This window comes from Hydra vulgaris, chromosome 11, assembly GCF_038396675.1.
Source record: "Hydra vulgaris chromosome 11, alternate assembly HydraT2T_AEP".
NCBI lineage: Eukaryota > Metazoa > Cnidaria > Hydrozoa > Anthoathecata > Hydridae > Hydra > Hydra vulgaris.
The window spans coordinates 1,365,238-1,380,928 of record NC_088930.1 but is presented as its reverse complement, the minus strand read 5'-3'; the positions used below and the strand labels follow the sequence as shown (position 1 = coordinate 1,380,928).

The 15,691-nt window shown below is 26.2% G+C and overlaps 1 protein-coding gene across 1 annotated transcript in view; it reads right to left on the bottom strand.

Moving 5' to 3' along the window:
- The window catches only part of LOC100209738 (splicing factor 3B subunit 1), a 52,855-nt gene extending 44,162 nt beyond the window's left edge, over window positions 1–8,693 (bottom strand). The window contains exons 1-5 of the mRNA XM_065809770.1: window positions 8,262–8,693; window positions 8,098–8,157; window positions 7,796–7,973; window positions 1,075–1,160; window positions 880–932 (exon numbers count right to left, since the gene is read on the bottom strand). Of these exons, the coding sequence (XP_065665842.1) occupies window positions 880–932; window positions 1,075–1,160; window positions 7,796–7,814 (158 nt within the window). The 5' untranslated portion in view covers window positions 7,815–7,973; window positions 8,098–8,157; window positions 8,262–8,693. The remainder of the gene's footprint in view (window positions 1–879; window positions 933–1,074; window positions 1,161–7,795; window positions 7,974–8,097; window positions 8,158–8,261) is intronic.
- Between the last annotated feature and the right edge of the window lie 6,998 nt (window positions 8,694–15,691).

The window sequence follows — 15,691 nt, the reverse complement described above, 5'->3', positions numbered from 1 at the left end:
TTAAATTATAGAAACCTATTTAAACCATAAGTGGGAAGCCATAGCTGTTAAAAGAGATTTATTTTTAATTTTTAAAAATAATTTTAACAAAACATAAAGTACCAAATAAAAAATTATCAGTCATTGTGAACCAAATTTTTGTTACAAATAATCCAGCAATAGAAAAGGCTAGTTCAATACTTCATAAATAGTCACTCGCGAATTAAACATAAGTATAGGATTTCTGCTTTTTTAATTTGATTCATAAACATTATTTACTTTAAAGTGGAGTTTTAAAACTCATCATTTAAATTGCTCCTTAAAGTTTTTTCAAACTTTAGGGAGTAATTTTAATTATGAGTTTTAAACTCATCATTTAAATTGCTCCCTAAAGTTTGTCTTGAAGTGAAAGGGGATTTTTAACTCAATTTTTTGAAACATATATTAAAGTAGCTTTCAAAATAAAAAAGTGATCATATTTGAATAACTATTTGAATGCCGCATAAGGGTTATATTGCTTATTAGTTTGTAATGCAGTTGCTTCATCAATTCAGAATGTGAAAGATAAAACATATTCCATAAAACATATTTTTATAAATAAAACAATCAGGCTTTAAAAAAACAGTCTATTACCTTGAAAACTGGCTAAAAAACTATAGGAACCCTGTTAAAATTAAACTAAAAGGGTTTGTTTTTGCAAAAATTTTAAGCTCGGCAAAAGGTTACTGACCTCAAACATTGTCAGATCAGTATTGCCAAATGCCGACCCTAGATTTGAAGGCTGGTCTGACAGAATTAATATATATATATATATATATATATATATATATATAAAATTTGTACAAGAAGTAGTGTGTGAATAAAGTAATTATAAAATCTGCCACATGGAAAAGAACTTACTTGTCACTGGCTGTACCATACAGCTCTGCTTCTACTGCAGTTCCAAAAGCAATCTAAATTTTGTATTAACTATAGAAACAACAATATAAAAAATAAGAAATAAAAATAAAAAAATAAAAAATACTAAAAAATAATACTAACAGAATATTTATAAATGCAATGTTTGTATTTAATCATAACAAAAGTGCAACTTACACCAGCTTTTTTTTGGGTTTCTTCATCTTTATCATTTATTTTATTACCTCTCAAATTTTGGAGTTCTTTTATTTGTGATTCGATATCTGAAAAATATAAAAAATTGATTATTTCTTTAATAAAAATATGTATAAATAGAATATATATACATAAAATAATAGAGGCCTCTCTTAAAAGGAGATTTTCACTCATCATAAAGCACTTTTAAATTTAAATTACTTTAAATCTCTGTGTGGAAGCCAATAATATCATACCTCTATTTTAAAGTTAAAGTTAGTTGTATTTACTTAATAAAGTACATCACAGTAAATATTCTATAAACTAAATCAAAAGAACCAGTTAAGTTATTACAGTTATTCAACTATTAAATTTACATAATATACTCAAAGACTCACAAAAGTTAGCCACACAAATGTTTCTATTTGTAATTTATATAACACATAACACGCTTCTAAATAAAAATTATTTTAACAAGAAATCTCAAATAGAATAAAAAAAACACATTACCATTTTTTTTTTTTATATTTTCATTTTAAGTTAAAGCTAAAGTTAAAAATTGTCATTTCAAGTTAAAGCAATATCGAGAGAATTTAAGTCTTCTAAAATTCTCTTTCGCAAGTAATCTTGAAATTGAAATTAAAAAAATTTTTATCTTAAATTCAAAATAATTTTAACGCTTGCCAAATTTATAATAACTCAAGCCTTCCTGGGAAACCTTCCATGTGCGGTCGTTCGCCTTGTACATCCACGCTTAAAGTAATTTTATACCACTTGACTAGGTTTTTATATAGTAAGGGTTTTAAGAATTCGCGGCAAAATTAAGCAATAAGAAACTAGAGATTAAAACAGCAATACTCGAAAAGAACTGAAGACTATGCGAAATATAATAAATAAGCTAAATTTAATAATAAAAAAAGAAACTTGTCAAAAAAATAATATATTTAAATATTTTACTGTTTTTGTTTTCTTATTTTTTTGGCGTTTGTTATTTTCCACTATTTAAATTGATACAAGTCGAGGAAAAAAGTAAAAAAGAATATAACGAAAATAAAAATATTTTTAATATACAATTTTTTCGCGAATTTTTTCAGTCAGTATATAAAGGAAATACTTTATAAATTGCGCAAGAAACAGAAAATTTTTAATTTGTTTTTCAAATGTTTTTGCTAAACATTACTATTTTTATTAATGCACAGGAAAGCGAGAAAACTAATTGCTATTTATTTGTGAAAAAAAAAATTTTTAAACAAGTTTTTCATGCATAAAAATGAAACGATGCTGCAAAATTTTGTGGGCTAGTGAATTATTAATTTACTGGACTTTCTTAAAAAAATTTTTAGGAGCTTATTTAAAACTTTTTTTCAAGTTTTTAAATACATTTTTTTAAACAGCAAAATCATTATGTTCATAATCACTAGTAATTCCTATTAACATTGGGCAATATGAAAGATACAATTTCAGACAGCATTAAATGCAGTAAATACATTTATTAAAGAAACTATGTTATTCTTTTATTTAACTTATTCCATCATAAACAAAATTTATTAATCAAATAATATTTTTTACAAATGAATAACAATTCATTTTCTTATTTCCCTATCATATAAGTATTGAGAAAAAATGTCAAATATGGCAAAAACTTTTTTAAAAGTGAAAAGACGTAAAAACAAATAAACCTTAGAAAAAAAAATCAACAAAACTTTTTATAGTTCTAGTGTACATAGCAAATTAGTTTCTTAATTATATGGACTGATAAAAATCATGAATTAATTGCATATCAAAACTTTTGATTGTTGTTAAATCTTTATAAAAGATAATGCTTTTTTCAACGACTCTAAAAAAAGAATACAAAGTTGTATAAAAATTTTATTAAAAAAAATTTTTTATTCACTTTTTTAATAATTAAATTTTCAAGTTTAATCAATTAAACTTGATATTTCGTTACAATTTTGTTTCCTTTTTTTAGGATTGATTTATTTTTTCTTAGCAGATAAGTTTAGCTTTTTAGGTGCAAACTATTGAAACACTTTATAAGTTAAACAAGCCATGTAACAAGCCATATAACAAGCTATGCAACTGCATGCGGTTCCCGGGAAGGCTAGATAATTATAAATTTAATTGCAATAACATCCGTAGTACCCAGTGACACAGCGAAGATCATTCCTGATCTTCGCTGTGTCACTGGGTATAACGGATGCACAAAATCAAACATAGATGGACACAAAATCAAAACATAGATCTAGCTACAATAACAATATTTAATAGCAACAGATTTAGAAGATTATGCAATTGAGGAAAAAAATTTTATTTAAATTGTAAATATTTTGAATAGTTAAATTTTTTTTTTTTTTTAAATTTAACTATTCAAAATATTTAAAAATATAAAAAAGCTTAGTATCTTATGTTTTTTTGCTTCAATCTTACTCATTTGATCTATAGATATAGCAGGTTTTTATGCAAATATGAAGTTTTAAGTTTTATGACAATGTTTAATTTATTAATTAGAACAATTCTAATTAAAATTTAGTTTAATTAAGTAATTTATTAATTAGAACAATTCTAATTAATAAAATACTTAATTAAACTGTATCTCTTGACTTTGAAGTTTTACTGTTGTTTTATAGCTTTTTACAATAAAAATTTAATACTCTTTAAAAACAAAACGTCTTGATTATCAGCATGAGCTGAAGTATTAAATAGTTTTTTATAACTAATTAAAGTGGTTTAAATAGTGTCAGGATGCGACAAATTGTTTTTTTTTTTTAAATAAATATTAACATTCGTATTTATTTATTGACAAAAGTCTAATTTAAGGGGTATGTGATAAATAAGGGAGTTTTATTTTCAAATTATTTTTTTATTCAAATAATCTTTTATTATATTATAAGGGAGATTTATTTTCAAATAAATTTTATTCTAGCTAATGAACCATTATATATATATATATATATATATATATATATATATATATATATATATATATATATATATATATATATATATATATATATATATATATATATATATATATATATCAAACAAATTGTATTGATATATATTTATATATCAATATTGTATTGATATATAAATATATATCAATACAATATTTCATGCATTTGTAAATTGTGCACAAATTAATGATATGTAAAGGCCATTTTTTACAAGACAAAAAAAACCTACTACTTTTTCATTAGCCTACTACTTTTTCATTATCAAAAATAAAATGACAGCTTTAGCTGCTTTAGAAAAAAACAAATTTAAATATAAAAAATAATTTTTGATGTATATCTGTATTGTATTTTTTCAGAATGTTTAAGAAAACGCTAACTTTTCATAGAAACACTTCTGTGGAAAAAATTATTACTCCAAAAAGGAATAGTTAATTCAATTCCGAAAGAAGATTAACCTTTTTGTGTAATGAAACTTTCAGAATTTACAGCAATAGTAAATTCGTCTTTATTTGATGAACTTACTAATGCTCTCCAATAATCATGGTAAATTTTAAGTAAATAAGAACACCAAGTTGAGCATTTTGTTTATCAATGTTGGTGCCATTTTAATAAAAACAATGTACTTTCGCTTTTTTTTTACTGTTGAATTTATGTGATATATTTAAATATGATTGATTTTAGATCTTAACGATCAACTTTTTTTGCTGCAGCAAAATAATTGATCTCCAGAAATGTTTTATCTGCGCATGCTTATCGACAAAATAATTCACTTTGCGCGAATATTTCGTCTTGTGGAAAATGGCCTTAATAATGTGCAATAACTTAATGATTGTAAACGGTTATTAAAAGCAAAATTATATAAAAACTTCAAAAATAATAATCAATTTACATAAAAATATTTTTTTCAGATATAATCGCCTAAAAACTATTGTTTTTAAGATAAAAATAAAAAAAGTCAATATTTTTTAGTTTTTTTTTAAATAATTTTTCTTAAATATGTTTTTTATGTAAATTGATTATTATTTTTGAAGTTTTTATATAATTTTGTTTCTTTTGAGTACCAAGTACTTTAGAAAAACTTTTTTTTTCAAAATATTAGGGACCTGTCAAATTTTTAAGGGTCTTGAGGCACCTCTAAATATATTTTTTATTCAAAAAAATTTTAAACCTAGTGTTTTTGTATTACAACACACACATTTCACATTCTCTATCTCTATAAATCTCAAATCCAGCCTTGTATGAAATACTGTTGCCATATCTGGGGCGGATCTTCTAATAATGCCTTTTCTCTTTTGGACAGGGTGCAGAAATGCATTGTAAACATAGTTGGACCTGCTCTTGCAGCCGGCCTCCAACCATTATTACATCATCAGAGTGTTGCTTCACTTTCTCTTTTCTACAAATACTATAATGGGCACTGCTCTAAAAAGCTAGCATCTCTTGTGCCATCTACTAAAATTCATTCTCACATCACAAATTCAACTACATCCTGTTGTTATATATTTTAAGAAAATTTTTAAAACAAATATTCAGCATAAGTGGCTCTGTTTTTTAAGTGATGGCAATGATCATGATACATGCTTTACATTAAAGAATACTTAGTTGGTATCAATAAAATAAAGAGTACATTAAAGAATACTTAGTTGGTATCAATAAAATTTATTATTTTTCTGATGGATGTTGTGGTCTTTATAAAAACTATAAAAACTTTATAAATCTATGCCACCATAAGAAAGATTTCAGCTGAATGGGTATTTTTTTTGCAACCAGCCATGGAAAATCCACTTGTGATGGCATAGGTGGTACCGTTAAAAGAATAACAGCTCTTGCTGTTATTCTTTTAACGGTACCACCTATGCTATCACAAGTTAGAAAACCAAATATTGACAGTTGATGATATGCTTGAGTTTTGCATCACCAATATAAACACAATAGTATTTAATAAAATTACCAAAGAAACAGTTAATTTAAGGTGACAGCGACTAAAGGAGCGATTTGAAATAGTAAAAAATGTTACATGTACCATAAGTTATCATCATTACATATCCATTTCAAAATTTGAAATTAGTTTTAAAAGAACAACCGAACATCAATGTGTTTATATTTTGACAATATAAACAGATTTATATCATCAAAAGCAGTAACATCTGATTTTGTAATTGTACCAAATCTAAATGATTTTGTTGCATGCAAGTACGATTCCTTTTGGTGGACAGGCATGGTTACAGGATAGATATTACAACAAAAGATATTCAAATTAAGTTTATGCACCCTAAAGATCTTTCTCAAAAATTCATTTGGCCACAGAGAGATGATATCTGTTGGGTACCATTGTCAAGTTTAATTGCAGTAATCAAAGTCCCAACAACAAAATCAGGGCGAACATATAGCATTGATGTAAATGATTATAACACTATAACTAATAAATTTCAAGTTTTTAATTTGTAAATTTTGTATATTACTTTTATTTCTTGAACTTCTATCCAAGTGCTCTATTTGTTTTAGAGCCTTTTTTTTTTAAAGTTAATTTGTCTTAGTTGATAATTATGAAACTAATGTTTTATAAGTAATAAATTTAAGTATATTTGAAGATGTTTTTATTTCTGTTTTAAGGCCACAATCTTAATCAGAAAAAAAAGGGTTATTTGACAAAAAAGAATCAGAAAAAAAAGGGTTATTTGACAGTTTCAGTTACAAAACTGTCAAATAACCCTTTTTTTTCATTTAATTTATCAAAATGCCCAGTTTTGGGGAGTGTTCTATCTCTCTCTTCTCTCTCTCTCACTTATTTACTTTGAATTTAAAATTAGCAAGTATGATCTTTTTTGATAATATTACAGAGAATTTATCATACTTGTATATAATATCCAAATTAAATCATACTTGTATATAATATCCAATTTGAGTGCTTTTTTAAACACCTCAATACATTTGTTAATATGTAAAACATGTTCAACTTTACAACCATTAGATTTTTAAATGTTAATACTTAGATATTTAAATAAAGAAAGAAGATGAAGTATTAGGATAAAGTCTGAATAATACTCTTCTTTGACATATGTGGTACTCAAATGAAGATGTTTTTATTGTATCACTTGTAAATCCAATAAACTTATTTCACCAGCATAGCAACTGAAGTGAGACTCCTAATTTGAGAAAACTAATTTAATGAGACCTAATGAGAAACCTAATTTGCATTAAATTGTTGTTACAATTAAATTTCTTGATCTTTATAAATTTAATTCAACTGATTAATGATAGTAATAGGGATTTTTTATTTTTGTAACATTTAGTTCTGTGTTAATTTATATATATTCATGATAATACGTGGGTAGTTATACAAATAATGAAATTTTAGGAAGCATATATATAAGAAGCATAAAACTTATATGTTTACACAAAAATTACAAAAAGTTTTATATAACTGAAGATGAGTTTTGAAAACTCTTACACCAACTAATTAAAGTTCCTTCATTCCAGATTTAAATTATTTTTTTATGAATATTTATTGATTGATTTTAAAAAAATTATAGTGGCATTACATTTTAACTCATAAAAAGAGAAATTTGTGTAATTGTTTAAAAAGCATTTTTTTTTTTCTAATTTGAGCTAAATCATTTTGATATTCAACGCTTTTGATACTAACGCTGTTAGACATTTTTAATACTAAATCTTATTTTAATAATCTATTTTTATAATTTTATTATATTAATATTAAACCAGGATCGTATTGATTTAGAAAGTGATTATAATATTCAATTCGATCATACCTTGCTGAACGGCAGCCATTTTTTCGTGTTTTATGATCTGAATAGTTCCCAGGATATAGACAATAACTATGCCCACAAGCCGCCGTTTGCATTTAGCCGACGCCGTTTCGTTTTGCTTTTTCTAGCCGTGAATGTTTTAGCCAGTCATAAAAACAATTAATGACAACTAGATACTTAACTAAATAAATAGTTAATAAACCATACCAATGCACCATTAAATTAATTTATAATCTCCAATTCTTTTTCTATAGTTATATAATGGTTATCATATCTTGGTAATATGGTATTTACAAGCTAATTACCTCAAGTTATATATGACAATTAGGCCCCTGCTAAGTTTCGAAATCTCAAACCAAAACGAGCTAGAAAAGTAATTTGATTTAAAAAATGTCTATGTAATTGAATTAAGCCAAAAAAAAACTTTCTAAAATTTACGTCAGAATATTTTCTAATACTACTTTATTACCCTTTTTTTCCGGATTTCACTTTTTACCACCAGATTACACTTTTTACCATTATTAGGGTGAGGTTACTCTAAATCAGAGCCAACAACACCAGGTGGGTCGGGGAGCATGTTCTTCCACTTTTTTTCTAAACAGCCTTTTTTTTTTTAATTCTAGTATAGAGGACTTTTTTTGAAAGTTGACGGTTGTGCCCCTCCACTTTATTACCTGTGTTGTCGGCCCTGTAAATATGATTATAAAAATTTCAGTTTTTAAAAAGTAGTTGAAATAAACTCCAAATTCGATTAAACTAACTTTTTTAATTCCATCGTAAAGTTTTAAAAGGAATATACAACTACTATTTTAATGCTATGTGCATTTTTTCTTAGAGAGCGATTAAATTTATAAGACATCTTTCATAAGTTTTTATAAAAATGTATAACGATTCAAAAAATATTTGATTATTTGTACAGACGTTACTTTAACTTGGAGAGCAATTAGATTAGAAAACGCTTATTGTAAAATTGACTTAAGATTTCGTAAACTCTTTCAAATTTCTTTGTTAAAATTTCAAAGAAATTCCATTATTTAAGCTCCTATTTAAACAAAGGCGGCAGTTATTAAGTCATACATTGGAGTATATTTACAATTTTATTCATGCAAAACTTGAAAAACTACTATATGAGTTCAAAACTCTGGCACAGCATCACATCTCTGAATCACCTTGAAAGAAAGCACAAGGCACTTCATACACTAGCTGAAGCAGAACGAACAAAAATTTGTCGAAAATTGTTGAAAAGGATGTTGCTGAAAGCGATTGCTCTAAAAAACTAAAACAAAGTATCATGCCAATTTTTGTCATGCCAAAGTTTTATTAAGTTACTACTAAGTTAATTTGACTTAATAAAAAAAATTTTGACTAGTTTGCACTAGAATTTCTGGTTAGAAATTGACTTTCTTTTGAGACTTAGGGTCTCAAAAAAAAGTCCATTTCTAACCGGCTACTTAAGGTTTAATAAAATTGCGTTTAACTCTCACTAACAAAAATTATAAAAGTATATATCTCCATCTTCGCTCTCACGTAACATAGATAACTTTTTAAAAACGTTAAAAAGTAAATTTAAAACTGTTGTATTCGCGGAAATATCAGGATGTAAATATTCCATCATCTTTGATAATTCGAAAGCAACTACACACTAAAAATATTGAAATAAATGACGTGATGTGTGCACAAAAACAACAAACGCAATGCCTGTCACTAGTTATATTAAAAACAATATACGGCAACTATGTGCTGCACATGCTCCTCAACTAAGCATTAAGAATGCGTTAAATGTTAATTAGCAAGTTAAAAACCTTATTAGTTTGGTACACAAAACCGCAGCTTTTTGCAAAAGTTCTTCTGTCGGTTTAAAATGTTTAAAAAAACAAACAACTTGAGCAAGGAACTCGAGATTACTGCTCAAGTTGATATTTTTTTAAACATTTTAAAAGAATTAAATTTTATGAGGTTGAAAGCCGTCATGTCATTGCAGATGAACTTTTAAATGTGAAAAACCATCTAATTAAAATGTCAGTTGGTTTTTAAAAATGCGAAACTGCTCCTTATGTAATTTCCAAAAATGGCAATAACATTGAAAACTTACCAATAAATTTAATTGACGCTGTGTTTAATCAAGTTAAGGAAAAAGAATCTAAAAAACACAGACATTCCCAGAAAAATTCTCTAAAAAATTGCATTTTAAAATTGCATTTTTAAGGAAATTGGTACCTATTGTTGATAAAACTATTTGCCATAAAAGGTTATCAATGCCCACTAAAATACCGGGGAAAAAAGAGATAAAAGGTTTCCTGTCGTTTTGCAAACAACTTACTCTATATTAGCTGTACAAGCAACAAGTTGTTCTTTTATAGGAGTTTTTTTCAAGTAGTTCTTCTGAACAAGTTGTTCTTCTGAACGTGTTATTCTTCTGAATAGTTGTACTACTGAAAGAGTTTTTCTTCCCCAGTGAGCATCCGTTGTCCGGATATTGCAGAAAACATAATATGAAAAGTTATATGTATTACTATATTTTAAATACCTATAAATATAACAACAGCAGCTGTCTTAAATACAAAAACAACTTTTGTTTACTTTATTTGGTTGAGATCTAAAAATGTTTATTTTAATTGGTTGAGATCTAAAAAAGGAACTCCAGAGTATCAGTATACTTGGTCAATCACCAGAGTAAAGTGAAATACGAGAGCTCATCCGGTAGTATAGAATCTGTAGAAGCTTTTGCTATGTTTAAGAAATCTATGCCAAAAAAAAATCATTTGATATTTAAAGAACATCTTGGAGACGGAGATGCATTTTTTTTAATAATGTTAAAGAACCAAATCTCTATAAAGAAGCATATATCTATAAAGAAGCAGATAAGAAACTCGATAAAGAAACAGGTGTCTATAAAGAATATGATATTATATCTGTAATACTGAAATGTTTAGACATTTTCGAAAACGGTTAAGAACATGTTTTCAAAATCTTGTTAAGTTAAAAAAAAACAAGAAAAACCAAATCATTTTAATTTCGTAATAAATATTATTCATAATTATAAGTTAAAGATTTAATATATTTTTTCTAAAATTTAAATGGGTTTAAAACATGTTAAAAAATTCCTGTAACTTTTTAAACTTTAAGTAAGGTAAGAAAAGATTCATATTTTTTTTACAGTTAACCTGAACCTGATCAACCCAATTTTCATTTTTGTAGAGGGTCTGAAAGATGGTACTTCGCTTGAATTTTTATGAAATTAAAATGATTTGACAATAAATTAGTTAATAAGTTCAATGACTGAAAACTTTGATTTCAATAAAAAACATGGTCTTGCAATCAGTTCCAATAAGGGGAACTTGTGTTTAATGAAAAAAGCAGTTTATGCCGCAATTTTCTACTTCACAAATTTGTTTGATTTCTAAACTTACAAACAATTTTGTCCGCGTGAAAAGTATAATTTGTGTATTTGTCTTATTAGTAAGCAGTATTAATTATCTTGGCCAATATAGTCTAAATTGTCTCAATTTACTTTTATGCAAAATAGTGCAAGCATAACACAACAACATTAATGCAATTTTAGAAAATAAAATTTTATGTTTCCGATATTTTGCCAATATTGAAACGATATATTGATACAATATTGACTAAAACAGGAAAAACAGTAAAATATGCAGGAGATATCGAAGGTGACATCTTTAATCAGAGCGGTGGTCGTAGGGGAAGACATAGAGGTAGAAGTAGACAAGAAAATTTTATTTTTATATGCTAATGATAGTGAAATATGAAACTTGGTTGTATAGTTTACTTCGTGGAGTTTTATTTTTATTTATTTATTTTTTTTACATTACTTATTTTCAATTTTTAAACTAATGAACGTTTAAGGAAAAAAATTAGATCCTTGTAATTTGCGACCTTGAATTTTAAACATATGACTTTTCAGTATTTGAACTTTTTAACAAACCTGGCAAAAATAAAACCGACTTTAAATAGGCATATTAAGAAGATAAAACAATAAAAAGTTATTTATAAAATACAAGTAAAATATTTTTGAATTAACCATAATTAGTTTACATTTACAAGATAAATACTTCTATAACTTAACAGTTTCGTTGCAATATCAGTCATTTAGTGTAAATCATGGAATAAATAAACTGATATAGCATGTTTGACAAAGCGCTCGAGTTATATATACATATATATATATATACATACATCGAGTTATATATACATACATATATATATATATATATATATATATATATATATATATATATATATATATATATATATATATATATATATATATATATATATATATATATATATATATATATAAACATGCTTGGACTGAGCCGCCGGGATACTGGGAGATTCCCGGTTGGCCAGTTGCCATAAAAATCATACTTTTATTTTTTTGTTTTCCATTGATTATTATAATTAACGGTAAATCAAAATATAACTAAAAAAACAATCACTTTTTTTCTGACCTATAATAGGTTATAGGCTATTATAGGTCATAAAAAAAGCTATTGTATTTTGTGCTAATATATAGATGTGCTATAGCACATCTGGCAGTTAATTATATAAATTTTTGACGGTCATTTTGAACGGATCGAAAGTAGTATTATATTAATGTAAACAACTCTAACTAGTTAACAAATGTTAAACTATTTATATTGGAATTACGTAGATTTTAAACTTGTTGTTGTTTGTGTATTGTTTACTGACAGAAAAGTTACAGGTTGGTATTGTTGATAATATTTATTTTCATAAATTGTATATTATTTATGTTTGTTGTACTATGTATTTTGAACTCAATTTGTATGAACTCAATGGCGGTTTAAGCAAAGGCTAACATAGATTGCAGCCTATGGGGAACGCAGGTTATGGGTTGCCATAAGAAAAAAAGAAAAGAAAAAAGAAGCAAAAAAACTAAAGTCATCTAAAGCTTTAGATGCACTCATCTAACGTCTAGCAATTCTTTATGGTTTAGTTAAAATAACCTTATTAATGTTTAGCTTAAATATACGTTTTAATTTCATGTTTTGATTTTATAAGAGGTCTAAACACGTTTTTTGTTTGTTTTGTTTTTAAATAAAAAAACTAGTTTATAAGTACTAGAAGCCCCAAAATTGTAAGAAACTTTTAATACTAAGTCACTTTTTAATAAGTAACATATTTAAGAGTTTGAGGAATACTTCTTAACCTTTCTCCTACATTTCACATCAACGTTACACTAAGTTAGCATTATTTACAACGGAGAAGCAGCCGTATAGCGCATTGGCAACGCACTTGCCTCAGAAACAAAGTATCAGTGGTTCAAACTTTACCTCTGGGCAAGTTTTGTAACATCGGTCAAGAAAAATGTGTGTTAAATGCTCTTCTGAGGTGCTCTTTGATAAGACCGTATAGGCTTCCTTGGGCACCTAAAATAAAAAAAAAGAATAACAATTTAAATGAGTATTTAATTTGCAGTAATCGCAATGCACAATTCGCAAATCGCAATCGCAAAGCGCAATCGAATGGATTTCCATTCAATTGCGCTTTGCGAATCACAATCACAATCGCTCGTTCAAATTTGAATAAGATTTTAAATAAATACATTTTATTTGGTGAAATGTACATCATAGTTTAATAATATGATCTGTTCTGATCGTTTACTGGCAATTTTCCATAATTATAAGCTCTTTTTTGGTCGGAATTCTAGTATTTTTTGTGAAAGTTGATAGAAATATTGTATTTTGACAACTATGTATAGTTAAAATACGTCAGAATCGATTAGAACAAGGATCTTTAGTGGATTAAGGAACTTTTTCAAAAAATTTTAACTAAGTTACTAAATACTAAAATCAGGAGATGAGACTAGTGTCTCCAATTACAGGCCTATCTCCATACTATCATGCTTTTCAAAGTTATTAGAACACATTATGTATAAAAGATTGTATTACTTTTTAGATGTAAACAATATTCTCTATAGTAAGCAATTTGGGTTTAAAAAGAGCCACTCTACTGATCAGGCTATTGTTCATCTTGTTCATGATATTTTTAAATCATTTGATGAAAATAAATATACATTAGGTGTATTTATTGATCTCAGTAAGGCTTTTGACACTGTCGATCATTACATTTTATTAACAAAATTAGAAAACTATGGTATTAAACATACAAATATTGCGTGGTTTAAAAGCTATTTGTCAAATAGAAAACAATACATTTCTTATAATGAAGGTAAAACAACCAATATGAACATAACATGTGGGGTTCCTCAGGGATCTATATTAGGGCCACTCCTATTTCTCATTTTTATTAATGATTTAAGCAAAGCTTGTACCGAACTAGATACAATATTATTTGCAGATGACACAAATCTATTTTATGCACATAATGATATAAATATTCTGTTTAAGTCAGTAAACAAAGAGCTATTAAATCTTACTGAATGGTTTAATGCAAACAAATTATCGTTAAATGTAACCAAAACAAAATATACTTTTTTCCATCGTTTTCATGACCGAGATAAAATTCCATTGAAACTTCCAAAACTTTGTATTGCCAATCAGGACATAAAAAGAGAAACCACTTTAAAATTTCTCGGCGTGCTTCTTGATGAAAATGTGACGTGGAGAGATCACATACAATATCTCGAAAATACAATCTCAAGGAACATAGGCCTGCTATGCAGAGCTAAGCCTTTTTTAAATCCAACTTGCTTAAAGCTTTTATATTTCTCGTTCATTCATTGCCATCTTAATTATGCAAATATTGCTTGGTGCAGTACAAATAAAAATAAAATAAAAAAACTATTTAATAAACAAAAGCATGCAATCAGAATCATTTCCAATGTGGGCCGTTATACACACTCCCAAGCATTATTTGTTAATTTAAATATAATGAATGTTTATCAATTAAATGTCTATCAAGTTCTTATATTTATGTTCAAAATTAATAAAAATATATCTCCTAAAATTTTTTACCCATTATTCAAAATAAATCAGAATAGATATCTCACCAGATTTTCAAATAACAGTTATATCCAACCCAAAAGTTATTTTGCGGCGACCGAATTTTCAATTTCTACTAGAGGGCCGAAATTATGGAATAAAATATTAACTAATGAACTTAAAACAATTTCTATGCTAAATGAGTTTAAGAATAAATTAAAGCAAAAACTACAGATGATCGACGTAGCGCTCAGCTTTTTCTGAAGTTTTAATGAGGCTTGAAAAAAAAAAAAAAAATATATATATATATATATAAAATTATGGTTTATAAGAATTATTCACATATTTAAAGGTATATGCTGGTGTAAAAGGAAAGCTTCAGGATTATGCGTATTTGCTTGCTTGCTTATTAGTAATATAGTTTCTTTGTACATTTTCCTTTTTTTCTTTTTTTAAAATTTTTCTTAACCAACACAAAAACAAAAAGTTAAAGTAGGACTTTAGGACCGATGATTTTTATTCTATAAAGTCTTTATAAAAATGTTTTATATTATATAGTGTTACGTTTTTAAATTTTTGTTGTCTTATATTTACGGTATAGACTAAGGGGCTTGGTGATAAGACCAATTATGTCTTCTTCTTGCCCCTGCTATTTGTATTTATATTATGCTTTACGACTTTAATAAATTTATATGGCAAAAAAAAAAAAAAAAAAAAAAAAAAAAAAAAAAAAAAAAAAAGTTAATGTTAATGCCTAAAGACTCCAAAATGATGCTTTTTAGATTCACTATTTGGGTAGTAAAAAGGCTATGAAAATTATATAAAAAAAAAGAAAAGTTTCTTTAAATATTAAAAAAACCTGAAGCAAAACAATTATAATATCTAAAGCTCTTGTTTGGACATAATACGCTGATAAAATTATATACGCTGATAAAGTCATATACGCTGATAAAATCATATACGCTGATAAAATCAT